Source organism: Xiphophorus hellerii, chromosome 15 (assembly GCF_003331165.1).
Source record: "Xiphophorus hellerii strain 12219 chromosome 15, Xiphophorus_hellerii-4.1, whole genome shotgun sequence".
Lineage (NCBI taxonomy): Eukaryota > Metazoa > Chordata > Actinopteri > Cyprinodontiformes > Poeciliidae > Xiphophorus > Xiphophorus hellerii.
In genome coordinates, this window is record NC_045686.1 from 6397981 (window position 1) to 6424309 (window position 26329).

Below are 26329 nucleotides of genomic sequence, written 5' to 3' on the forward strand. Positions count from 1 at the left end.
TGAATGCTGCACATTACTACCATAAAAATAAGTTAGAAGTAGGTTTAACCAGAATAAAATAGTTACCTGTTTAGCACAGACTTCTTGTTGAACCTTTTCTCCCAGTTTCTCGAGCTCCTGTACTTTTTCTTCTATCTTCACAGAAACTGCTTCTCTCTTACTTTCACACTTTTCCCTTTCTCTTACACCCAAGACATCGACCAACTTCAGTCTGCTCCTCACTTCCTCCTCGGTGATTTTAAGTTTCTGCTTCTCTTCGTTTATCCTCTCAGCTTTGACCTCGGAAATGATCAAAGGTTCCTTCAGCCTTTTCTCTACAGCCTTCAGCCAGTCCGACATCCTCTCAGCCTCTTTTGAGAAATTCTCTTTCTTTGTGACTCTGGTTTCACTTTCTTTAATTAAAGACTTAATATCACTCTGCAATGACTGCAACAACTTGAGCTGCAGTTTGGTTTCCTGGAAAGAAGCAGTGTCAAACTTTAGATCAAGGTTTTTTGTGTGTGTATAACTTTCTTCTACCTGAGATCTCACTCCTTCTAAACTTCCCAGCAGCAGATAAAGATTTGCAATTTTATCTAAAGAACTCAATTCTTTATTTGACTTTACTCTGAGCAACCCCTCTTTAACAGAGTGAATCTCTGAGTTTAGTTTGGACACCACCCTGTTGTGTTCATCTACTTTTTCCAAGCAGTCACTTAAGTGTTTCGTTTTCTGGTAATTCCTTCTTTTCAGTTTGCTATGGAGAACAACCAGCTGCTGCATCTCCTCAGTTTTACTTTGGAAACACCTGATTAAAAAGCCTTGGCTTTTCCCATGAAGTTCTCCGACAGCAGTACCGAGATGAACCAAACTTTCATCAATAGTTTTATATTCATTTATCAAACGGACACCGTTCTCTGTTATGTTGATAGTCTGCTTCTCAAGATTGTCAAATTGCTCTTGGAGTTCCTCCAGTGCATTGCGAGTGATTTCAAACAAAGTGCTGAACTCTTTTCTCTCTTGGATAATCTGCTGGACCCTGTCTTTCTTCTCTTTGGCAAGAGCTAGGATGGCGTTGTACTGCTGAGGCAGAGCATTGAGCCGCTCATCCAGGTAGCAATGGTCGACCTCGTTCAGAGTAGGGAGGATCTCCTGACCGATTCTTTGGACGATGAGAAGGAGGTTCTCGTACTCTGAAGCCTGCTCTAAGACACTTTGATAGTTAGACATGTGATTTAGCAAATCTGAGCTCTCTTCCACACTGTTGAAGTTGATTTCAGGGAATGTTATGACTTCTGCTCGTCTCAGCCAGTGGCAGGTTTTGTCCAGGTCAATCTGGAAGTACTTCCTTGAAGTCAAGGCTTTTTCCAAGCCTGCGAGATGCTGGGTAGTCCTCTGGAGTGCCGTTTCAAAGGCTGACTGTAGCTCCTCAAGTCTCGCCAGTGTTTCCGTTCTTTCTTTGTCGCTTGCGTCTCTCTCCAACTCTCGCCCTTGAACCCAGAGCGAAGCCAACTCTCTCTGGTAAGCCCGTAAGCTGCTCTGGACACTCCGACATGCAGCCACCTGTTTGGTCAAATCCTCCGGAAGAAGAGAAATGTGGTCTTCTAATAAAGCTTTCCTTTCCTGCTGCTTAACCCACGACAAAGCTCTCCCCACTCCTTGAAGGAACTGCGTTCTCTCTGTGAAAGCCTTGAGAAAAAGTTTTATCAGTAAGAGGTCAGATGTCCTTAGGGGTGCAATTAAAGTTTCATTTGCATTTAATTTTAAATGCCAGCTGCTTACCTTACTGAGGTACTTCCTCCTTTGTGCGACCCGAGTGCCGAGAACTTCCACCTCCATCTGGGCTTGCTCAACAAGCTCCTGTAAGCATTTCTTCTCACTCAGCCCGAGCCTGGAGGCCACAGCCTGTGCTTCGTTCACCGCCTGACCGAGCAGCTGCTGACGGGCCTCCAGCTCTACACAAACGCTCAGGTGGTCAAACAGGAAACTCTGGGCCAGGTCTGGAGGTGGGCTGGCTCTCAGCGCAGAGCTGAGAGCGGGTCGCTGTTCTTCCACCCACTCTCTGGCATCTCTCAGCTGGGTCTCGACCCGGGAAAGATCCTCCAGAGTCTGAGCAGAGTCCTGAATCTTCTGCAGAATCAGGCTTTCCAGCTGGGCCCAGCGATGCTCCAGATGACCCACCTGGTTAAATGTAAACAGCTACTGAAACAAATACCTTATCATATGGTTTAATTTTCTGAAATAGGGATGAAAATTATTGATTAATGAGTTAATCTAAAGTTGGTTGACCTGATAAATTGACTAACGATTTAATGTTATGCGGCAATTTTATTATAAACCTGAGTATTCTCTTGCATCAAGACTGCCTTTCCATAGCATAAACGGCCACATTGTTTATAATATGTATACGTTTAAAAACCACAAACTTTGCTCCATGAAGTGCATTGACACACGACAGTCATTGACATTGTGTTTTTTTCCCCCCATCATGTTAATTTTTTTGTTTTTTAAGCCGTCATCAAATCTTCGCCTTCATAGCACATCAATAATATTTGGTGGAGAAGCTAAAACTGCTCCACCATTCAGTTTGGCTGACTGATCGCTATTAAGGTGGAACTTAATGAGCTTGTTGCGTGCTTATATTTCAAACAGAACCCCATAAAGTGCATTTTCCATCCCAAACTGGATTTTGTTTGGTCCGTTTCTCTTTCTTGTTTTGGTATGGCCCCGTTATCTTCGTTTCTGTATCAACTGACTCTGCATAAGTATGACCACTGGCGCCCTCTTCTGAACGGAGGCCAAATTAAAACACTAAAATGAGGTCCAAGTGGAAGTTCTAAGTTAATTGATTAGACACATCAAATAAACCACTAATCGACAATTAAGCATAGTTTAATTAATTGTTTGCATTCCAGTTCTGAATATCTTGGCATTTATTTGAAGACGATGGTAATACCCTCACCTGCTGTTTGACCAGCTCCTTGTCTAGCAGACTTAGTCGAGGCAGTATGGCTTGTCTCTGGTCCCTGAGGTCTTCTAGGGTTTCTTTCTGTTCATCTAGGTCACTGGCCAGTTTCCTCAGAGCCTCTAGATGCTCACCAGTGCTCTCAGTGTCAGCCCTACATACATAAATGGTGATTTTAAGAAACAAGGATGCTATAAAAGTGACAGTAATGTACAAGCTTCAAAGAATTTATAAGGGACCCAATTGTATGTACCAATAATTTATATGTATAGTTAATATTAACAACTGAAAAATGAATTAAATAGATACCTGGCGAGATAGTCCCATTCTCTGGATACTTGATGGAAAAGTTCTTCCACAGCAGCGACACTTTCCTGGTACTCTCCACTTCGCTGCATGTCCTCCCCTCGCTGCGCCTCCAGCTCTTCAGCCTGCTGGCCCAGCTCTATCCAGCCTCTTTTCACCCTCCTTATCTCCTCCAGCACAGGAGAGACCTGTCCCCCCGTCAACCTGCCGATGGCTTCACTCAAACGAGCTGCCTCAGACTGTTTCTCTCTAATCTGCTGTAGAAACTCCTGCAGGAAAGAAAGCAGATTATTCAACATTGGGGTATGATGAAATTGGCATTCAGGTGTTTCTATTTGTCAGTCTGACAACACAGAGTATGGTCTGTGTTGCTTTGTTGTAAAAGAGAGAGATGAGGAAAAACTGCTGATTGACATCATGGTGAAATATAACTATCAACTATCAGAAGTTTCTACTCTCTACTTGGTGATTCTGTGTTTAGCTGTTCTCCAACTTGAACTGAGCCACTGACTGAGCTAATGCTGCCAATGCCCGATTCTTCTCTTTGCATTTTTCTGTTTGTGCATAGAAAGTAGTCCTGGCTCAGTTCTTCAGTTGAGTCTCTGGACAGATTCATAAAAGTTAACTTTGTCAATTTTGTTTGTGTTTTTATTAGTGGTGGGACTTGGTTAGCATTTTTAATTGAGCTAATGGCAGGGTCTGTAATTAAGTAATTGCAACTGACATTGGGGACATCTGTGCTTGCTGCAATATGTATTGCATTGAGATGGTATTTTAGGCTTAAATAGCTCCTTAAATAGGCCAATTCCTTTTTTGTACAACTTGCACACAATAATAGTCTTTTCAAGCATCCCATCAGATCATTTTTGGAGCAAAAAGTAACTCCCAGCCTCTACTGCTGCTCTTTGCAGATGCCGCTTGTGCGTCAGATTTTCCAGGGTACACAAATTGACAAAGATTCTGGTCTGGGACTTTTGTAAGTTTAATCAGTGTAACTAATTAAGCAAAATTAATGTGTTAAAGTCCCGGCCCTAGTTTTTTTTAAGCTCAAGTAGTTCAGAGGTTCTTTGTTTAGCAGCGACTCTTTCCTGTCTGTAGCTCTGACTGCTAATAACTCCTCGTTTTTCATTACCACAGAAAGTGTCCCTCACACAGTGTTTTTTCTGTGGTTCTTTCCTGTTTTGGCCCAAATGCACAACCAGTTATAAAAAAAGAAAAGCCTGAGGGTAATTCTGCTGGAGGATTTTTCTCTCTAAAGGCATCGCTGTAAAATCAGTGAATTGGATGGGGTTCCTTTCTACTAAATATTTTTTTGACAAAAGGCATTTTATGATTAATTTTATGATAAACTGAATTTGATAGAATGGACCATAATCTGAATAGACTGAATTCAAAAGTATGATTGGATTTGAATCTACCTATTTGATTGCATTGTGCTGCAAAGAATCAAAGTTACTGTATTTAAATTTAGGTTGCACAGGATTTACCAGACGAATCCAGGTTGATTCAGTTTTTGGAGACATTGCAGAGTTACACAAACAGACTGGCTGATATAATCAGATCTGAAAAAACAGATGGTTTGCCACTAAACTAATTAGAAAGGCTCCTCCTATTCCAACCATTTATTTGGAAAATACTGAAGGATTGAGCAGGCTCGTGAGTCAAATTTTGACTCAAAAAACAGTCTTTCCCTGTTTTCTTTTTCCCTTGTTGCACACTTATTAAATCTGAAGGCAGACAGACCTGTGCCTTGTCCAGTTGGTTTTGTGCAATCTTTGGCTCCAACTCTGCAGGTCTCCTGATCAGGCTCTGAAGCTGCTGCTCTGTCTCTCTGAGCTGGGTCTCTGAATCCATTTTCTGCTCCTCGATCTCCCTCCAGTTGTCTGCCATTTCTTCACAAAGAAGCATTCGCTCCTCGATCTAACAGGAAGCATACAAAACAGTTACTCCAGTAAAAACAAAGCGAAACATCTGCGTTTAATGCAAAAGCTTCCTGTAAGTGAACTGACCTGCAGTTTGATCTGCTGGATGGCTGCAGCAGCCTCCCTGACCCTCGGTTCAGACAGGTCACACGCTGAACACACAAGCTGGAGGTACGTGCTGGCCTGCTCCTGAAGAGCTCGCTCCTGCTTCACCTGTTTTTAACATTTCTGTTCATTTCCTTCTCTCTCAATTGTGCAAAATAGCAACATTTCTCTCTATTTTTGACTATCCAAAAACATCTAATCATGCAAACTAAAAAATATTAATTATAATAAGACTTTAAAAAACACATAATTTTTATTTAGTAAAAATAAATGTGGTTCTTGACCTGCTGGAGAGCTTCCTCGAGGCTGAGAGATGGTTGTGGATGAGGGTCTAGTTTTTCTGAAACAGAGGTTAGCCAGGTCTGGCACTGCTGCAGCGTGTCCTGCAGACTGACATGTCTCTGCAGCTCATGGTCCAGGCTCTGGTATACCTGCAGAAAAAGGGAAAATAGGCGTATTATACTATGTTTCACAACATCAGTAATTTAGATTCTTTTGTAAAATACAGTAACTTTCTACAGTTTTCTCATTCCTTGGATATATCTAGATTTTGCCATGAAACAACCACAAACTGTAATGTATTTTTTGTGATTTGAGGTGATAGTAAGGCATAATTATGCTGTGAAAGGAAAATGACAACATTATATAGTATTTACTTTGATACCCCTAAAATGAATTCAGTGGAGCAATAGTATTCAAAAGTCCTCTAATTACTATAAATTACTATAAATTTGTTTGCTTAAACCTTTATTAAACCCTATAAAAAACTCATTGAGATTTCTTTTACAAGGTGACCTGGCCAATAAGGGCAGCACACATCATAATAGACCAGACAAGTCGACAGAAATAAAAAAAACATCATTAGAAATTCACAAAATGCAAGCAGTTTCACAATTAAGTTCTGTAGTTGCAATAATAATTTAAAAAACAGTGGCAATCTAACATTTGAAACACAGTTAACAGGATATCTTTTGTGTTTTTTGGGAGAGGGGTAGGGGGGTTAACAAAAGGCCTAAAAAGATAGTTGCGAAAAATCTGTGTGGCGGAAAACTAATTCTGAAAATGCAATGCCAGCAGTGATACAAGGTGGTGGCAGCACTATGCTGTGGGAATAACATTTTCAGGAGGGAGAAGGAAGCTGGTCAGAGGTCTTTTTATGATGGATGAAGCTAAACTTAGGGCAATGTAGGAAGAAAAGCGTCAATATAAATGGTTTAAATCAAACCATATGCATGTGTCAGAAGGGCCCAGTCAAAGTCTGGGCAAAAATCTATTTGAAAATCTGCACAAAGATTTATAAATATCCATTTAGGCCTCTCTGGCACCTTCGAAGACATAATAAATCACAGAGCCCCCCTCCCACCCAAAAAACCAGGCAGTTATGCAGCTTTGTATTTAACAGGTGTTGAATGTAGAGGCGTCCAAGCCCTCCAGGGGAGAGCGAAACATCACGGTCTGATTGACAGTGTTAATTTGAGAGTCTGAAAGGAGGAGCAAAGGGAGGGCCAAAGTGTTGGCAAACTGCCCCGCGACTTTGGCAAGGGCTTGAAGTCTGTCGTGGTGGCAAGTGGCAGGCAGGATATTAGAGCTGTGTGGCGCTGGGACACAGTTGGCAGCCATTACAACGCTGGAGGCGCGCTTGTTGGGAGGCCAGCAGTGTAGTGGTAAAAAGTGGCTGGATCACACAATGCCAGATTGGGTGTGTGTGCGGTGGCGGAGGTGGTATCTTGGGACACGGGCTACGATGATGGAGGAGATGGTGCCAAAATGACAGAGTGAGGTTGGATTATGGGACTAGCCAGATCTACTGGATGGCTGTGTGTGATCATTTCTGGCTCAGGCATGAAAAAGTGGGGTTGACAAGGGATCTGTGGAGATTAATATGGAGAGATTGAGTTAGTGATGTTGGATGGTGAGGTCTGAGTGTGGCTGCTGCTGAGCTCTTCTTTGGCGGATTTAATTGGCTGTGCCCTCTAAAGCGGCACTGAAGGGCTGTCTTAACAGAGACGGGTTTAAGTGTCAAAACGGGTTGGAATTAAGTGGATCCCTAGGCTGCTGGAATGCTATCAACCTCCTGTCTGTGCATGTGGTTGTTTTTACACATGTGGGCAACTAAACACTACATGCCATGGATAATAAATGTTTTATAGAACCGTACTCTTCTCTCATTTTCCTTTGCTCCCTCCTTTTCTTTTTCAGTCTTACTCACCCTCTGCGCTGTGCTGCAGATGGCGGAGTAGCTGTCTCTGATGCCTTGTTGGTGAGTCTGGACCTGCTGTCTCAGTCGGCTCTGAGCGCGATCGCTGCAGCCTTGCACTAGGCCCTCTCCTTGCTTTTTCAGAGCTGTCAAACGTTCTTCAAAACCTGCAATCTCCTCCATGGTGGCCTGAAGAAGGTCAAGTAAGAGACTAATTCAACCCTGCTTGATGAGACAGACTTTCTTAGAGAAAGTCTGTCTGTAATAAGAAAACACATGAAAGATAATTATGGATAGGGAAACAGCTCTGACTGCTAGTCCAGCTTTCCAAATTAAACATCTGTTACAGATTTTTTATAAAATAGCCACACAGAAAATGAAGTAAGTGAACAAAGACATCAACATTGTGATAATAAATAGCTCAGTAGCAATTATCAAATTAGGGCTCAAGCTGCACGATTTTGTCACCAATATGGCAAACGGCAGCAAAAGTGAAATAATGTGATTTGTCACCTTGTGCCTAGCCAGCTGTTGAGTCGCTGCTTCCAGGCTGACGCTCACGCTTGGATCTGGAGTAACCATCCTGCTGGACATCTGCAGCAGCCAGCGCTCCACTTCCTGCAGCTCGTTGTGGTAAGCTTCCTGTTCCTTCACCTGGCCTTCCAGATTCTCCACGTGAGCCTGGACGCCACAGACAGCACAGAAGGAAAATGTAAAACAAGCAGCTCGCCATGCACTGGAAAAAATTGTTTTGTTTCTTATTGCCATTGCATCAGAACTTGTCCCAACCATTGCAGCCTTGCAGAGAGCAGTGTAGTCCTTTTGTATTCTGTGCATTTTGTCTCTGATGGAGGGATAGTGGACAGAAGCCAGGAGAGCATCTCCCTTCTCCATCACAGACCTGATGGATCCATCATGGGACTGAACCATCTGTAAGAGAGCCTGAGGACACACACACACAGACACAGATTTCTTTGATAATTAATATGTCAGAATGTAGGAAGTAAAACCCTGCTTTAAAAAGACATTATTTACAAAAGTTTGTTTTTTCACCATTCTTTCCTATCTTTGTTTGATGCGCTTGTTTTACCTTTTCTAATTTTATTTCAGGTATTTAATACTTCTACCTTCTAAAAGTAACTATGTTCAGTATGTTCAAACAGCAGCTGAATGTGACCCAAATCTGCTTTTTTGGCCATATGCTACCCATATCTGACTATTTCACCAATCTTTTCATACCCAGAAAAATCTGATTTGTGTCCTTTCCATATGTGATGCTAATTCGGATATGTATTGGATTGTTTTCCATGTGTCTGCAGTCTAAATTATCTGACTTTGATGTCATAATTCTACACCAGAAAAAGCTTGGTGGGGTAAATCAGGACATAACATCTCAAAATCATGATTATAAACTTATGAAAGAAGTCTGTGTCACTGAAACACAGCACAGCACATCACAATCCCAACACCTCTGACTCTGATTACACATCCAGACAAACTTCCCCACATAAACTGCACTCAAAGGTCCACAAAAGGCCATTTCTATTAGTTGTGCTTTCATTTTATTGGCTTCCTTTGTGTTGTTATGATCTTGGGACAATACTGTCAGCCCCATTGCTGAATAAACTTTAAAATCATTCGTAAAATAGTTTCATCCATTATTACTTCCGTAAACTGTGTGCTGCTGTCTGGTTTCAACTTTCTTCTTCTGCACAACCAGGTCGTAAACCGTCCACACCGTCCTGTAGCACTGTGATTGGATTTAGTTAGTAGTACGAACGACCAGAAAAAAAAAAAATTAAAATTGGATTTCAGCCAGAAAAAATAAAAAATGAATTTAGTATGAAGACCTGCTGTGTGAACAGCCGTATGTGTGGACTATTTGTAGATTAGATTAAAACTCTTAACTAGATCAGCAGCTATCTTAAGTGTATTCACTTTTGAATTTTTCCAAGGTCACTGATGGCCAATTAAGATAATAGTATTCAGCTCCATCTCACCTTTTAAATCACCAAAGTGTAAAATTTCCTGACTGTTGAATTAATGGTCTGAATTAATTTTTTCCTGCTTTACCTTATACTTCGCCAGCTGAGCTCTGCGCTGGTAGAGTTCAGCCTTGGGCTCCACTGGCGTGCCAAGCAGCGCCCTGGTCTCCACGAGCCACTGGACCTGAGCCTTGTACCGGTCCTTGAACTCCTTTGCAAGCAGCAACGCTCTCTCCAGGAAGCTGCGCTCTTGCCTCAGTCCCCCGGCGAGCTCTTCCAGCTGGGCGAGACGCGCTTCGACTTCTGCTCCTAAACTTTCAGCTCCAGCCTCGTCCAGGAAGCCTGCTGCCTGCTCCGCGCGCTCCCTCAGGGATTTCAGGAGATTGTGGCCGTGCTGAAGGTCAGACTGCAGGTTCTGGTTGAAAGCGAGCAAAAATATGCAGATGTGTGCAAGTCTTTTGAATGTTTTTTTTACATTGTAATGACAAATTTCAATGCAACTCATTCAGATGTTATTTTATAAACGAAAACAAAGAACTACATAATAGTGAAGGCGAGAAAGATGATGCATGCCTTTCGAAAACGTTCACAAATAAAAATGAAACAAAAAATTGCAGTGTGCATTTTTATCTAGTTTCCTTTACTCTGAAGGTTCATATTCCAGCAGGATACCTACCCTTAACCTACAGCCAGAGTTCCAATGAAACGGTTTAAATCAAGCTGTTGGGATGGACTAGTCACAGTTTACATTTAATCCAATTGAGAAGCTGTTTCAAATTGCCGTTCATTGATCATCTCAATGCAATGTGAATAAGTTAAGATATCCTCCCACATCCCTCCCCCACCCCAAAAAAAGAAAAAAATGTTAAGCTCACCCAAAAGAGCTGGACCAGCAGCAGTTCTACAGTACAGACTTAGTTGGGATGGATAAAAATCCACGCCACAATTTTCAGTTTATCATTAATTTGTTATTTTACTTCCCCTTCAAAATCATGCAGTTCTTTGTCTTGGTTTATGTAAAATCCCAGTGTAAAAAGTCCTATGAGTATGAAGTGTTTTGCAAGGCTAGCTTAGCATTGGGGCCATCAAGAATGAATACAAAATTATACGTTCTCTTTATTTTAAGGAACATTTATCTCATAGCTTCAATTACATTCAGTGCGCTATTTCTTGGTTTTTTTTGGCCTTCACCTCCCATGCTGCCCTGTGCCACAAACTGCCCTGGCAGGGCTTTTGAAAAGCTTTGAACCCATCAGGTAGGCTGACACCTCCATCCTGAAATGTGAAGAAGAATTGGGAGTTCATGGCGAGGAAGAACCGCAGTGAATAATATGAAAGGAGGACCCAATTATAAAGACCCTTAACAGGCAACAGTAGCTACGGGGGTTTCCAGGGCAACACTACACACCGCTGCACACACATGAACTGACCTCCCCTCGATGGGATGCCATACAGCTTTCATCATCGGCCTATTATTGGATGAGCAGAGACGGTAACCTCACACTCAAACAAGCTCGGCTCTCAATCCAGCTCTGTGGGGAACATAACGAGACCTGCGTGTGTTTGCACACGTCTGTGTGTCCTGCTTAATGCGACGCTCCAGGTTTGATCACTATCTCCGATGTTCCTGCCTTGTCACTTTAACAAGCAACATGCCTCATATTTAAATTTCATGCAACTCTGCATCAAAAGAAGTCTTCAGCAATTACTATTTGTTGTAGAGTTGCATATTGTTCCTTATAATTATCTCCTCTTTCTGTCTAAATTTAAACTATTCCTTGTCTTACAGTGAGATTTCTCAATGTACGCTTGCAGTTTTTGCTGAAACCGATTAGCAATAAACTTCACTAAAATCTATTTCATTTTGAAAGTTCTTTTTTTTAATCTATTTTTACAGCAGATATTTAGCTTAATTCTGTCTACATTGAGGCCTTGAGTTATTAGTTAGCACATTTCAAAGAACATTATCTGAAGTCCTACACACAAAGAGCCCTTTATGATTCAACTGTCTAGTACCTGCAATTATCCAAGTCAAGTTCTTTGTGTGCTGCATGTAATCATGAGCTTGAGAGCTTCTGGACTTTATTCTGTGTGAGATCTTGGGTTCTTTAATTAACTCTAATGTTTCTCCTTCAGTTCTGAAAATCAAGTTGATGATCAACTAAAAATCTACAATTTTGCAAGACTGTTATCATTGTAAACCTGTATGCAAATTAGTTTCAAATATGCAAATTAGGTTTTACTGTGCAAATGTCTTGCAAAAGTAAAATGTTGCAATGTTTTTGTGTTATTTTGTGTTTATCTGCAGGTCAGTTGATTTCCATTTAATAAATTGAATTGATTAAAAATACTAAAGGTTATACAATTTATTGACAAAAAAATTAATCTTTAAACTAAAAGGTTCATAAAATGTCATTTATCCATCAATATATTGAAGAGCTTCAATCAAGCTCTTGATTGAAGCTAAAAGTTACTCCAATGTCTGTATTCTTATAAGCAAAGTATAATGTAATCAGGGGCCATTTAAAACAGCTAATTGTTTACGTTGAAACATCTGGCTCTAAAGCAATTTTACTTGACATGTTTGGACTTGAGCAGACTTCATGCAATACTTCAATGGCAGAGATATTAATTACAATTACAAATGAACATGAATCAACTTAATACCTTAATCAAGGCCACCACAACACATTAAAAGAAATCACCCTGAACCATCAATTGCCAGCTTGAAAGAAGTTCTGCGTGCAAAGATCAATCTCTTTTTATTCATATTTAATTTTATGTAAGGGAAAATAACCACTTTCAGGAAATTATCTTTCACAGAATTAAGGGAAAAAATAAAGATTAAAACCATAAAAATGCAACAACTTTCAAATAAAGAAAACATCCTTGTCTGTTGCCAAATAGTAATTTCCTCCAAACCAACAGATTTGTAGCCAAAAATAAAGTTCAAAACCAGCTAATGGACCTTAACACAGCTATTGACTTCTGGTCTGTGTGTCAGTGCGTAATCGTCCCGGCTCACTGAACATCCCAGCTTCCCTCACAACAGGAGATGAGTAAGTGATGAAGCACGCTCATGTGTTATCTTCAGCACTAGGGGGACACATGTGGTGGCCGCGCATCTTCGGTCGCAATGCGGAGACAGAGCATCGATCCCTGAAAGGGGATTACGGCGAAGACCACACCAGATGATGTATCGCAAGTGTTATGTGGGTGTGTGGGTGTGTGGTGCGACTGGTTTACAGGGAGGAAGATGAGGAGAGGCGAGATACTAAAGAACTGAAGTGGAAAAAATGTGTGAAACCACATAGGACTCTCAGGTTTTTGGAGTTAGATCTGTTCAGGTTTGCGCTTCATTTTTAGAGATGAAAAGAGAAAAAACTGCGAGTGTATGTGTGTGTGTGATGTGGAGCGGTAAGGGCACTGCATCAATTACAGCGTCTGTGCCAGCAGGTTCCTGACACCGACTCTTCTTCATCCTCTTACACACAGTGGGAGGTCTCTCTCTGATACCGCGTTTCCTCTAAACCAGCACCAGCTTTGTCTTCATAAAGAGCCGATCGATACACACATACCCATCAAACCCTCTGTGCGCTCGATGTGAACTACGCCACACAAACAATAGTGTGGATTTTTTTCTTTTTATTGTAGCGGGTATGTGTCTGAGAAGCGTTAAGACAAAAGAAGAAGGTGTTGCTTTATACTTCTGTAATGTTCTTTAACTTGTCCACTTCCCACAAACATTTCATTGGCCAAACATTTCAGGATTGTTAATAATATTAGGAGGAAAAAATTATTTCACTCAAGTTAAATTCTTGCCATTTTCTCAACCTGTGCAGTTTGGTGAATCAAACACAGAGTAACAGTTCATACTAACCACATGCCGTGGCATCTAACTTCAGAAATAAATGCAGCCCAAACTTTGACTAACAGATCAATACCTCTAATTTCTTCGTCTTTCTCTCCATGGCTTGCCGGTCGAGCGGTTCAGAGCGGTCTGTCAACGTTGTGAAGCTTTTCTGAGTTGAGCCAAGCCACTCGCTGAATGACATGCAGAGGCTTTCTGCCTCTTCCATGCTCTTCAGCTCCTCCTGCAGCTGCTTGATCATATCCTGAAATCAAACAGGAGCAAAGGTTAGAAGATAGCTTTCCCAAAAATAAGATCACAGCATTTAACACAAAGAAACGTCAATGTATTTTATTGAGATTTAATGTGAGAAACAATGAAAGAAACAGAGAGAAAGTCAATGAGAACCAACACGGTTGTTAGTCACAAGCCTTATTTTTATCTGTGGAGGAAAACTAACACTACAATGGGCTGGCTTAGATCAAAGCATATTTATATTAAATTACCCCAAAATTGAGACTTCATTTGGTTAAAAGAATTTAACATTTTTGTTCAGTCTTCTGTCAAAAATGGGTCGTTATACGCTTTTTACAATTTAAAACTGCTAAAAGCCATGAATCATCTCACTTTGACTTCACAATTATCCACTGCTTTCTGGTACATTACAATAAATCATTAATAAATAAATTGAAGTTCATGGTTATAATTCTGAGCCAAGAAAGGAGACAAAGTTAAAGGATTCTTAGGGTTTTTTTGTTCTTCAAGACACTGGAAATATGACAGACTTTGTTCAAAACAGGTGACTTTAAAAAAAAAAAAAGTTATTTGTATTAGTAGACTTTTCAGCATTTGACTTTGGGGAAAATTCGAGATGCATCCCATGTTTCTTTTCCTTTCAAGGTGTGAGTTTTTTTCCCCAACAGTCTAACATCGGTCACTGAGGACCACAAACTCTCTGATCCGGCGTCAAAACAGAAAATACCTGCTTTCTCCCTTTCACTTTCATCTGTTCAATGTCAATAGCTTCACTTCAAAGCAGCGTGGGTTTTCTTTTATATTTTGAAGCATTATCCATTTGACTGAGGTTTCGAGTCAATAACAGAACAGGGATAGAGAATGCTTCTTGCAGGTTTGACACATTATTCACTCAACTTCCAAATCCTGCAGTGAGGAAGCTCCAATTAGCCGAAAGTGCTGAGTGCACACCTTTTTTTTTTTGAGTCGAAAGAGGTAACAGCTTCCCACCTCAGGCCCATATGGCCCCTACTTCCTGCTGGATAATTACAGGGATCCACAGGATGAGGGGGTGTTACCTGTGTGGCTGAAAGTAAATGCATGCCTAAGTCAAGTTAAGCATTAAGAGAGGATAGGTGTGGCATTGGTTGGGAGTAAAGGCAAACCAACCAGCACATGCACTACATTCAGAAGAGTAACTAGAGATGTTAGTAATAATAATAGCACAAAAAAATCTTTTTTACTCCCAATTCAAGGTGTGAGATTGCATTTAATTACAGCTTTAGTCCCCAACCAGGAGAGCCCCATTGATTTTCCTTTAACCCTCACCCCACAGGGGGAGACAAATAGAGAGGCCAGACCTGAGAATACAGACAAAACAAGCTGGGCTCACAGAGGTAAGTCCCAGCGCTCCTTCAGCGGGGCGCTACAGAAACACAAGCCCAAACTGGAGTGGATTTCATGGTGAGAAGAAGCACAATCATGTGTGAAAAGGCCCACTGTGGGTAGCGACATGCAGCAGTTCACATCTGTTTTCAACAATACCAAATGTCTGTGAAGCGAGCAGAATTGCACAGGAAGACAATTGGCCAGGCTACATTTGTGTGTCAATTAATATTTTGTGCGTACTGTATTCACCAGGAAATAAGCATGCCATATAGAATCTGTATGAATATTTACACATCAAAGTTTTCAATACAATGAGTGAATGGTAGCCAGCAAATAATGCAATAATGTGCCTGGAAACCAAAAGAGCAAGTAATGTGTGAGCAGGTTGAAAAAATAATAAGCAACAAAAACTAAAAATCTGAAAGTAAAGTTCAAAAACCAATGAAAAAAATCTTCAAAAACCATTCTTTGAAAACATGGAAGGAAGTGAAAAACTCAACAGAATGTAGATATGATTCATTGAAATAATACGTATCAAACATCTGAGCGGGTCAGACCTGGATGCTGAGCAGAAGGGAGTGGTAGCGAGCTGTCAGCTGGGTGGCGGTCACACTGATGCGACTACTAATGTAGGTTTCCTCCAGAACCTGCTGGGCCAGAGATGAGAGGCCATCGACTTCTCCCTGCCGCGCCAGCACCGCCTCAAGATACCCCTGAAAACAAGGATAGAGATAAACAAACCATATTCATTAAATTGATTGAAATCCCTTGAGAAACTTTTATTTAATTGCCTGTTAAAATTTGGAAATAAAGGACTAACAAAGATGGGAAAAAAAATCTAATTAAAACACCGGTAGATCTGTTTAGGTTTAGTTTTAAAACAGATTCAGAAAATATTGAATCTGTCAGATATTTTGATTCAGACAAAATTTTCCAGGAGAGGAGACCAAGCAGAGAAATGCTGTAGTTTCATTTGGGATGTAAATAAGTTATGTGGAGCAGTGCAAAGTGGCAGATGCTTCATTGCTTTCTCTCTGACAGGGGAAAAAACTTTGGCGTTTATACTCTAGTGAATGCACCGTGAGTGAGTAAATTGGGAGTCAAGTTTGTGTGGCTGTCAGTCAAAAGGCAAATCTGAATCAAACTCACAACTCCAAAAATTGCTTAGGGATTCATTTAAAGTTATTCCTATTTATATATAAAAGTCTTACTGATGATCTTTTTCGTTCAGGGTCTAAACCACAAGTGTCAGACTCCAGTCCTCAAGGGTCGCTGTCCTGCAGTTTTTAGATGTGCCACAAGTACAAAACACTGGAATGAAATGGCTTAATTTCCTCCTACTTGTGTAGATAAGTTCTCCAGAGCCTTAATGACCTAATTATTCTATTCAGGTGTGGTGCAGCAGAGGCACATCTAAAAGTTGCAGAACTGGAATTTGACACCCCTGGTCTAAACTATTCATACTTGGAATATTTTATTAGAATTTATTGTGTTATAAACCAACACAAAGTAGTGAAAAATTATGAAGTGGAGGGGAAAATGATACATGGTGACATATTTTTTTCCTCAAATAGGTTTAAAAAGAGGGATTAGTATTTCATTAATACTCACCCTTTAATTTAATGATTAAAATACGACCTTATCTTCTTAAATTTTTCACAAACTGGAGTTTTAAATAAATTGTCAGAAGATATCTCTTTCTCTCACCTGGAGTTTCTTGAGCTGACTCTGCTTGGTGTTTCTGTCTGACCTCCGGTTGTTTCTGATGCTTGCCAACTTCTCCGTGTCCTCCAGCCACTGAGCCAGGTTCAGGAACCTGTGACCCATTTGCCTCAGTCTCGTCAGCGCAGAGTGCAGCTGGGCCCGCGTCTCCTCCAAGCGGCTCTGGTAGGATGCCCATTCTCGCTTTGCGGTGTCTAGAGCTCGGTCTTCAATCTGCGGGACGCCCCAGGGGATCACTCTCTCTCTGCTGGTCAGCACCGAAGCCAGCAAAGACTGACCCTTTGAGCAGCTTTCCTGCAAGCTCTAGAAAGCAAATATATATAACAGAAAAGTATGAATAAACTTTAAGGGAAGGTGTGTTTTTAAAAGTGACCTATTCTTCCTTGAACAGGTTAAGATGGGAAAATGCACAAAATAATCCCTAGATAATGAGATTTTAGTTTGGCCAGTTCTACCTATTTTGAGATCCTCTCATATTGAGCAGTTTTAGGGCCGCCTGTCACTTTAAATACAAATAAGTTATATATTTAAATTCACATGTGAAATTAGCTGTAAACACATTGGGCAACTGTACATCTTTGAAAAGCAGAAGTAGAGCCTCCTGCACAACCAGCAAAAATGCAGTAAGTGGTTTCTGGATGATAAGTCAACAACAAAACACTTGTCATTTCCAGCAGCCATTGTACAGCGCTAACAGTGGTAAAACCAACAAACCAAATGTGCTGAAGCTCAGCTTGGGTTGCTAGGTAATGGGGCTGGGCTTGACTGGTGTTGCTAGATAACAGTGCCCATCAAATGTGAACCAACAATCAGTAGGCTCATTGTCCAGACACCAAAATCATTAACTTATTGCCAAAAAACATCTGGGTGTTTTTTTAAAACTACTTGGGCTGTTTATAGAAGCAGTAGAGACCCAAATGGAAGCATACAAATGAGCAAAATGTGAATTTTGCATAACAAGTCCCTTTTAATGTTAAATTTGCACACACAATACACTACTTTTAGACAATTACTGACCTGAAGCTGCTGCAGTGTTTTTTCAAGTGTATCCACGTTTCCTTCTGGATGAGACAGCAAAGCCAGAGATGCCTGTTCCTGCTCCAGCCAGTCTTCAAACACATGCAGTCCTCGCTGATATTCCTGATGGACCATAACCAGCTCCTTGGCCTTACTAACAGCATTCTGTAAGGTCACAGATGTTAGACACATCAATGTAAGAACGGGTTTTTCCAACTCCAATGCTCTGCACAACGTGTTTTAAATCTCTAATGTCAAACATATGTGGGAAAAGAATTACAAACTAGGCAAAAATTTGACTCAAATATTCAAATATTTTTAGAGGAGAAATCTAATCTGATGTTGGCGGTAGGTACCTTAGCATTTTCTTTTAGAGCGTTGTATCTACTCTGCAGCTGTTGAACTTCCTGCTGAGTTGTGTAATGTTCTGTCATGTTGGAGCCTTTTGTGGCGATGGTCTCCAGAGGACTGCTATGACTCAAAACCTCCTCGTAGAGAAGCTAAAATATAAATACACACAGGTGAAGCAATCATTCAAAAGATTTGAATATATATTTAAATGCATAAAATCTTTGGGAGGCTAGTCTTTGCATGAAATACCTTTGTTTTTCCCAGGTTGGCAGTTTTATCTCTCATCTCTGAGTACTGTCTGTCTGAGCCGCTCAGAGTTTCTTCCACTCGATCCATCCACTGCACAAACTGCTCCACATCTTCCTGATAGCTGGTCCACTGTGACAGAGAGCCTTCCAGCTGACTGTAAGAGTTAAACACAGCAATGTAGACACATATCAAACTAATAAGTATGAAAAAGAGCATACAGGAATGCAATGAACTGGATTTTGCTCACCTTTTACACTGAATTGAGGCAGAAAGCAAAGAGTCCCATGAGTCCTTCAGGTCTTGGATCTGTTTGCGAATCACTGGGACTCCCTCAGCTGAAGTGTTCCTCTGGACCGCCTCTCCCCGGGTCAAGAGCATTTTTAGCTGGATTTCCCGCTCCTGGCGGGCAGCAAGTAAGGCCTAGAGATGGAGAACAGACACAGGCAAAATAACTTGCCAACGTGTAAAATATTTCAACATAACATATGAAATATACAATGTTATTTCTGTCTTCAGAAAGTTTCGGTTACAGAACTGGCAGAAACGCATCCATCATGTCTTATCTTACTTCAAGCTGCAACATGCGGTCCTCCAGTATGCCCTTGACCGTAGTTGTGGATTTGCAGGTACTTATGACCCTTTGTGCTTCACACACCCAGTCCTGAAGCTCTTTAAGCCCCTGAGAGAAGAGCTGATGCTCCCCAACGATGCGTTCAATCCTGGAGGCTTTATCCTGCAGATATGAGAGTACGACAATGTAAACACGCTCTTCAAACCCCTTATTGGTTCTGCGAGATCAGAGAATTACAGTCTGTGCACAATCAAAAGTCTCCATCTTGTTCTGTTTGTTTGAAATGAGCCTTGTTTTCGCTAAGAGATGTCTCCAGAGACTCGCTCATCCCCCCTCATCATGCAGCAAACACTAAAGTTTACAGTGATACGCTGCATGTTTTGAACATCCAAGAAACTGAAGAATAGGCAAATTGAAAGCTATAATTATTTTCCTGAATTCCTTCTTCCAATGTCTGACAGAGAAGAAGGTATAAAAATAGTAGCTACTCGGGCGTGCCGTGGTGGCGGAGGAGTTAGCGCGACCCACATTTAGGCAAACGTAGCCTCGACGCGGCTGTCGCGGGTTCGACTCCCAGACCCGACGACGTTTACCACATGTCTTCCCCCCTGTCTATCCCCCTTTCCTGTCAGCCTACTTTGAAAAAGGGACACTAGAGCCCACAAAAAGACCCCTTGCGGGGCGATAAAAAAAAAAAAAAGTAGCTACTCTAGCGAAGCTCAAAGTAAATAAACTCATTCATCATTGCAGGGGTTTTCTCATGGTTGTTGAGTAAGTGGTTTTTGGTCACTGTTATGTTTGCAGCACAATAACTCAAATAAATCACAAGAGTCTGGCCGACGTAATGAAAGCTTCAAAAAGGTCAAGTTCAAAGCAGAAGCGCATTTCAGCTCTAGCATTTTAACAGTGAACCAGTGAACTACAAAGCGCTGGCCTTTTTATGTCAATGAGGCTTCAGCCTCAAGGGCCTTTAAGAGGTGAGACACATTCATGTGCTCAGGTAAATTTCTTTAGAGACCATTTTTCATAGAAATGCATCAAGAACTTTAATGTGGACTAAAAATGGTTGATTTTGAGCCCTGAGTGATGACTGGTTGGCTGGAAACTCAAAAGTCCAATATTGTTTCAATCAGTAAACACATCATATTACCAAGTCGTTCTCAGTGTTGCTAGACTGGATGGGATTCCACTCAAATGGGCTACTTTTGAACACAACGGGTTGGGAAAACAAAAGGTTTGGGCAGCTTTTCACAACATTTAGTGGGTTTTTATAAAATGCTAGTAGGAAAATTCTATCAAAAATAATTATCATTGTGTGGCAGAAAAGCACAAAACTTGTAAATTTATTAAAATGTCATGTGCTTGCATTCACTTTAATGAAATGTCTGGAATCTGTTGAAGATGACATCAGTGATTAATAAAGTTAATCAAGTGTCACTATCTAGTAGTATTGTAAAAGAGAAATCGCAGCACAACTTCATGATTTAAAAAGGACATGGCGTCACAATAAAACCTCAAGTCTCCTTGTGTTCCAAGAGACTTCATGGTTAGAAAAAAATAATGGATATTTGTTTTAAAATAAAGTCAGCGGAAGCACAGAGATGTTAGACAGGACAATGTGTTGAGAAATGTGATTTCATCAAACAGTGAGAAAATGAGAGCAAGACTTTCAGCAGATAACAGAAAGGCTAAACAGCATAAAGCAAACTTTATGTGTTTTCATCTTTTTGAGCATTTTGGAAATGTGAAAATAAGATAAGGGACAACAAACTAAAACAGCCATATTACCTGTACTAACCTGTTATATAAGATAGAGTCCAATTATTTCCCCTCTGAAAGAAATAGTAAAACCCTATTTTTTCTGTTTTACACACAGTGTGACATCACCCTACCTCCTAAAAAAATATTCAATGGCCACCCAAGGCAGTAAGACAAGGAAAAAAACATTAATATTGTTCTTCAATCTTCTTATATTTCAGGTTCTAAAGAGAAATCAGAATTAACCAGAACTGGTATTAGCAGGCTAAAGGTTTACAAAAAGTGTAACTAGGAACTTGACCAACAAATTTTTGATTGGTGTGTCTAATGTTTTCTCATGCGTCAAGAAAAATCACACATTTCTCCTGCATAGCTGAAGAATAATCCACGATTCAACAGTAAACACACAGAAAAGCATGACTTGACCGACAGCTGTACAGTTGCTACTAGCAGAGCATGAATGATGCAGGGCATGCTGGTGGGTTTGAGTCAGAAAGCTGCAGAGTAGAAGCAGTGTTACCTTGGTTAGGTTGCTGAGGGAAAGGTACTGCGCTGACAGCTGAGATACTCTGTGGACGAAGCCCTTGCCAGCTGCTTGTCCCTCCCAGAGATGATGAGCTTTATCCCTCAACTTGCTGAGCTCTACCTCTCGACTGGCCATCTCCTCCAGCACAGACTTTACAGAGCAAGTGGAGGGTGGGGTAAAAGAGAGATGGAGCAACGTGATGTTAGGAGTGCAAGTTAAACGCGACAGACAAGAAAGGGTAGTCAGTTGTAAGCAATATTAACACAGAAAATGGCAGATGTTTTTTACGACAGAAACATGAGAGCAGGGATGCAGGGTTGAGGGAAAAGAATAAACAAGACCTCGCAGAACGTCAAAATTCAAAAATCAGCATATTTTCCTCCAGATGTTCACTTTTAAATTGAAACACTATTATTCACTTGGACACCGCAGTGCAGAGAAGGGAAATAATATGAAGGTGGGAGTTATAGTAGCGACAGGATAAAGAGGATTTTGCCAACACAGGTACAAACACCGAAGCCTTCTAGTATTGTATTGTATTGTACTTCAGGTGCTGCGAGGGGGGCAGAAATGTAATTACTGGCAGGGACACACAAAAGGCAACGATGGGAAGTGCTACAGCGGCAGCAGAACAAATACAAAAATAGCCACAATGATAAGCACAGAGCTTTGAGATGGGCTTGATACATTTTTTCCTATGTTGTCAGGTTTATCTCTTTGATGCTCCGTGCCTCTTTTCTGCTCCTGTGTCTGCCAGACACTGTTATCACTCCTAGAAAAAAGGTCTTTTAGCCACGCAGCACTTCAGCTCTGACAGAAAGGGGAATTAATTAGATTTCTGGACTTCTCCTCTGACTATTGTGTCAAGATGCGGCTCTATTTTGATCCACTGGCGCTCAACAAATGTAATTAGGTCCTTCTCTGCTCCCCAAGGATTTCAAATTGGTACTTTAGGGATTCATATCTAATGGAGAGGTAACCATTTATTATCCTACTTAATATTCACTTTGTGTTGTAATGACAGGGTTTGCTTAAATGAAAACAGGAAATGAGAAAATACCAGTGATAGCAGCATGAAAGAGAAATATAAATAGCTCCCTCTCTGTGTAATCCAGTTGAATTAAAAATGCCCTCAAGATATACAAAATTAATTGTTCCAGGAGTGACCATGAAATGATGCAAAACTAAAATATGGCTTCATGAATATCCAAGAACAATTATAACGTTAATGCAATTTTCTGAAAGCGGTAACACCTGAACGAGAATTATTCAAGGGAGCATGTCAAAATGACTTTTGGCTACAAAATACCTGCAGTTTGCTGAGCTCGTGTTTCTTGGTTGGAAGGTCGTGGAGTCGGGCGCTGCTCTCCTGGACTCTGGACTCTGTGCTGTTGAGCCAGTCCTGCAGAGGCTCAGCACTGGCTTCAAACTCCGTCATCTGGGACTGAAGGTTCTGGAAATGTAACACAAACACAGGCATGACTCGCAACACTAAATATATTAATTATTCTGCATTTTGTTGCAATTTTCTGTGCTAGATTAGCACAGTGGTGCATGATTGTGAAGTAGCAGAAATGGGATACATATTTTCAGAATCTTCAGCAAGTATAACTAAAAAGTGTGGCGTGCATTTGCATTCAGCCACTTTCAGTCTAACACCTTTCCATTAGAAGTCCCCAAATTTGCATATTGAGGTTTGTTAAAAAACATTTGTAAACAAACAGCATCAGGAAGACCAAGAAACACAGCAGGCAGGTCAAGGATAATGGTGTGGAGAAGTGTAAACTGAGGTCAAGTCATAAAACAAAACCCAAGATTGGAGCATTTATCAGAGCACTGTTAAATCTGAAAATGAAAAAGGTTTTTGCACAATTTCAAAACTACCAAGGTGTGACTGATCAGCTGAACTGACAGTGAAGAAAAAGAAAACATTTATTTCAAAAGGTAGCCAAGAGAACCAGTGCAATTCTGGAGGAACTGCAGAGATCAACCCTTCCAAATCGAATGTATCAGCGTCAATCCAGCCAATTTTGCAGCACCATATTTCCGCCACACTTTGCACTATCTGAAAAATTCCAACGGTTTCTGAAAGAAACATTTTGCTTTCCAGCCAAAATTGGGTTATTACAGTAATTTTACTCCCGCCATCGCAGGGAGTGAAATTATTGTAAGGGGCACTCTTTTAATAGACGGTAAATTACGAAAATAACTTGCTAGATAGTGAAAGTTCCCAGTTGTTATGGATAAATGGGCAAATATATTTACTGACAGGACATTTAAAGAACTGCGCACAATTAAAATAAGCAAAAAATATCCAGGCAGAGATTTGAAACTTAGGTCAGAAAGGGTTAAAGTATATTCATGACCTGGAATGAATATACTTTATTCATTCCAGTATATTCACAGCTAAGTCTAATGGAGAGTCTGTGGGACAACTTGAAAATAGTTGTTCAAGACTCTCTCTGTCTAATCTGGCTGAGTCTGAGTTAGCTTGGTGAGAAGAAAAGTAAAAAAAATGGGTCTTTAAATGTGCAAAGCTGTAGAGAAAAACCACAACACACAAGTAGCTATATTTGCAGTGAAAGGTTGATATACAAAGCATTGACCAAGAGGGTTGAATACTAATGCAAACAACAATTATCACATTTTTATTGTAAATAATCTTGAAAACTCTTATGCGCTACTTTGTGTTGTTCTATGACATAAAATCCTCTAAAAAAACACAAATAAAAGGTGGGTCAAGTATTTTAGCTTCAGTACAATAAAAAAAATTTGTTATTTCACAAAACTTTGAGTTAGTACATCTTGTGAATCTTAGTAAATGGGCACTGATGATCTGGACTCACTTCAATGGAGCAAGGCATTTTCTTTTATTGAAGTCTTTAGCTAAGCAAACGGCATCCAAATGAAACCAACCTTGAGAGCATCTTCCCTCATTTGCAGGTTGTTCATCAGACTCTTCCAGTCTTCCCGGGCGTTAACCACCTTGGCCTTGATCCCCTCCACTCTATCTTTGGACACGACGGCCATCAGGAGCTCCCCGCTGGCTCCTACTGTACTCAGTCTGGCCTGGCCGTTGTCCCTGTCACTCAAGTACTCCTGAAGGGACGCACAAACAAAGACAAAGGAGCTGTCGCTATTTACACAAAAGGATGAGGGCGTGTAAGTGAACAAAAAGGACAATGACAACTTATTGTATGTATATATTTCCTGATATTTAAGACATTACTAATTCTCCTTGCATCAGCCCAGGGATGCTATCAGAGACAAGGAAAGTCAGTGAACCTGAAACATGTTGGTTTCTTACATAGCTACCCACTGACAATGTACACGCATACAAAGGCACACACGCAGCCTCCGCACACACCCCTCCCTCGTAGCCGAGCTGATGACAGTAGCGCAGCAGGGACCACTCCACCATCTGTGCAGTCAGCACATCGCTTACAGAGACTACGGCTCCAGCCTCTTCAAACACGGGCTCGGAAAGTCTTTATCTCTTTATCGCTCCCTTTCTTTGTTTTGTCTGCCTGCTCAACATTCATTTACCGTCTTCCACACTTACCGCCATTCTCTGCCAGCTAGTGTAACTGTACAACACCAATTAAGTATGACACAGTGGATGCCCTCGCCCCTCCCACACCGACCCTCCTGGAGGTCAGCCATGTGGAAACATTGTTCCACATTCCTCACCAAGTCAATAATAAATAAAACATGATTGATTCAGTATTCCTCTATCCACCATATTCTTCCTTAAAGCTGCACAAAAACCTTCTAAAGTACTTCTTTAGATATTCAGGAGGCCGAAAATAATCTTTTAAAGGTGCCCCTTTGCTGTGTTGACAGTCTGAGACAATGTGCCTGCTAATTAAATAACTCCTGCATCACAACCAGTCGCTGAACAAAAACAAAATATCTCAAAGGGGTAATATCGAGTCCTTACTGTCTTCAAACAAGAGCTCAGCAGAAATAGAAACCTCACTTCTTTGATGCTTTTGTGTTTAACGGACTGAGCGGTAATTAACTGTCAGGTTGCAGAGATGTGGAGGTGACCACCTTATCTGATAAGCACCTGAGTCTGAGCCAGAACCATGGAGGCTTCCAAAATCTCACACAAAGACAAAAACATAATTACAATGGCAAAGAGACCTGCTGTAGCTTTCCTTCATCTCTTTTTAGACCATTTCTAACTATTTGCAGCTAACGCAAGTCCCACAAGTTCAATAAACCCATAAGAGGCCAGTTTAAAGTTAAGATATTCAAACAGTCATCTCGTGAGGAAACTCCTATTGAAAGTGGATTGATTACACATTTATTACATCATTATTCTTCTCTTTGTAGCTGTTAAAGCAGCCACTCTGTGAGAAAGAGAATAAAACACAGCGCTAGTTCATGCCTGGCAGCGATGCATTTACTGGGTTGTCAAAGTTTCTGATCTTCTCTAAAAACTGGAGAAAAACACTAGCAGCTTTTTAATTTAATGCAGCCAGATACCACAATGTTTGGTTAACTTTTATATCAATAGATATTAAGTGAAAGCATCATTGCTTCACTCAGGCTGATTGCTAGTTCATTGCAATAATACCAAATGGTAATGTTCTCTTTTAGTTTTAAGATGTAATGCTAGTAATTTATGTCCTGCAGTCTGCCAGCATTAAACAGGTTGTTGAATATTTAAATGATCAAATATGCATAATTAATTTAAAATAAGTAGCAACAGTCTCCTTCTGTTCTGACTGTGATCAACTGCTTTTATTGCTTTTTTGAGGTCCTCCATGTTAAACTTATCACTTTCACAAAATGCAGACAAGAAAAAAACAAATAAGTAAATAATTTGAACAAAGTGATACATTTATATTTTGTACGCACGAGTTAGTGGCAATAGAGTACACATATTCTCAAGAAAATACTGCAGTATTTCCTGATTTGCTTACTTGGATTCTCTGCAGAGCAGTGGAGACCTCTGTGACAGTCTGCGGCACATCAAAGCATTTGGCGGTACTGATTTTGGCATTGACCAGCCACTGTTGGAAATCTCTCAGTGCTGCACGGAACCTCTGCTCCAACAGGCGCTCCTTATTTTGACACTCCCTGGATGCACGGAGGCTGAGACTGAGAGGAAAAGAAAAAAATCCTTAATCTGTTGCTCGTAGGCTGCAATCTCCATGGGAAACAAAAATAAATAAATAAGAAAGCTAAACTCAGA

The 26329-nt window shown here is 40.8% G+C and overlaps 1 protein-coding gene across 10 annotated transcripts in view; it reads right to left on the minus strand.

The window, feature by feature from the left end:
* The window catches only part of syne1a (spectrin repeat containing, nuclear envelope 1a), a 157700-nt gene that overhangs the window by 52370 nt on the left and 79001 nt on the right, over positions 1-26329 (minus strand). For 9 of the 10 annotated variants that reach the window (XM_032585847.1, XM_032585850.1, XM_032585848.1 and 6 more), the window contains 23 exons: positions 26058-26235; positions 24043-24225; positions 22436-22579; positions 21121-21276; positions 18840-19004; positions 18519-18691; positions 18272-18425; positions 18028-18171; positions 17672-17836; positions 16640-16957; positions 15490-15645; positions 13404-13574; positions 9548-9874; positions 8264-8416; positions 7988-8155; positions 7487-7663; positions 5562-5708; positions 5260-5385; positions 4994-5170; positions 3254-3519; positions 2942-3098; positions 1762-2160; positions 67-1668 (listed from right to left, as the gene is read on the minus strand). In XM_032585847.1, the coding sequence (XP_032441738.1) occupies positions 67-1668; positions 1762-2160; positions 2942-3098; positions 3254-3519; positions 4994-5170; positions 5260-5385; positions 5562-5708; positions 7487-7663; positions 7988-8155; positions 8264-8416; positions 9548-9874; positions 13404-13574; positions 15490-15645; positions 16640-16957; positions 17672-17836; positions 18028-18171; positions 18272-18425; positions 18519-18691; positions 18840-19004; positions 21121-21276; positions 22436-22579; positions 24043-24225; positions 26058-26235 (5806 nt within the window). The remainder of the gene's footprint in view (positions 1-66; positions 1669-1761; positions 2161-2941; positions 3099-3253; positions 3520-4993; positions 5171-5259; positions 5386-5561; positions 5709-7486; positions 7664-7987; positions 8156-8263; positions 8417-9547; positions 9875-13403; positions 13575-15489; positions 15646-16639; positions 16958-17671; positions 17837-18027; positions 18172-18271; positions 18426-18518; positions 18692-18839; positions 19005-21120; positions 21277-22435; positions 22580-24042; positions 24226-26057; positions 26236-26329) is intronic. The other variant, XM_032585853.1, reaches the window with a different exon arrangement.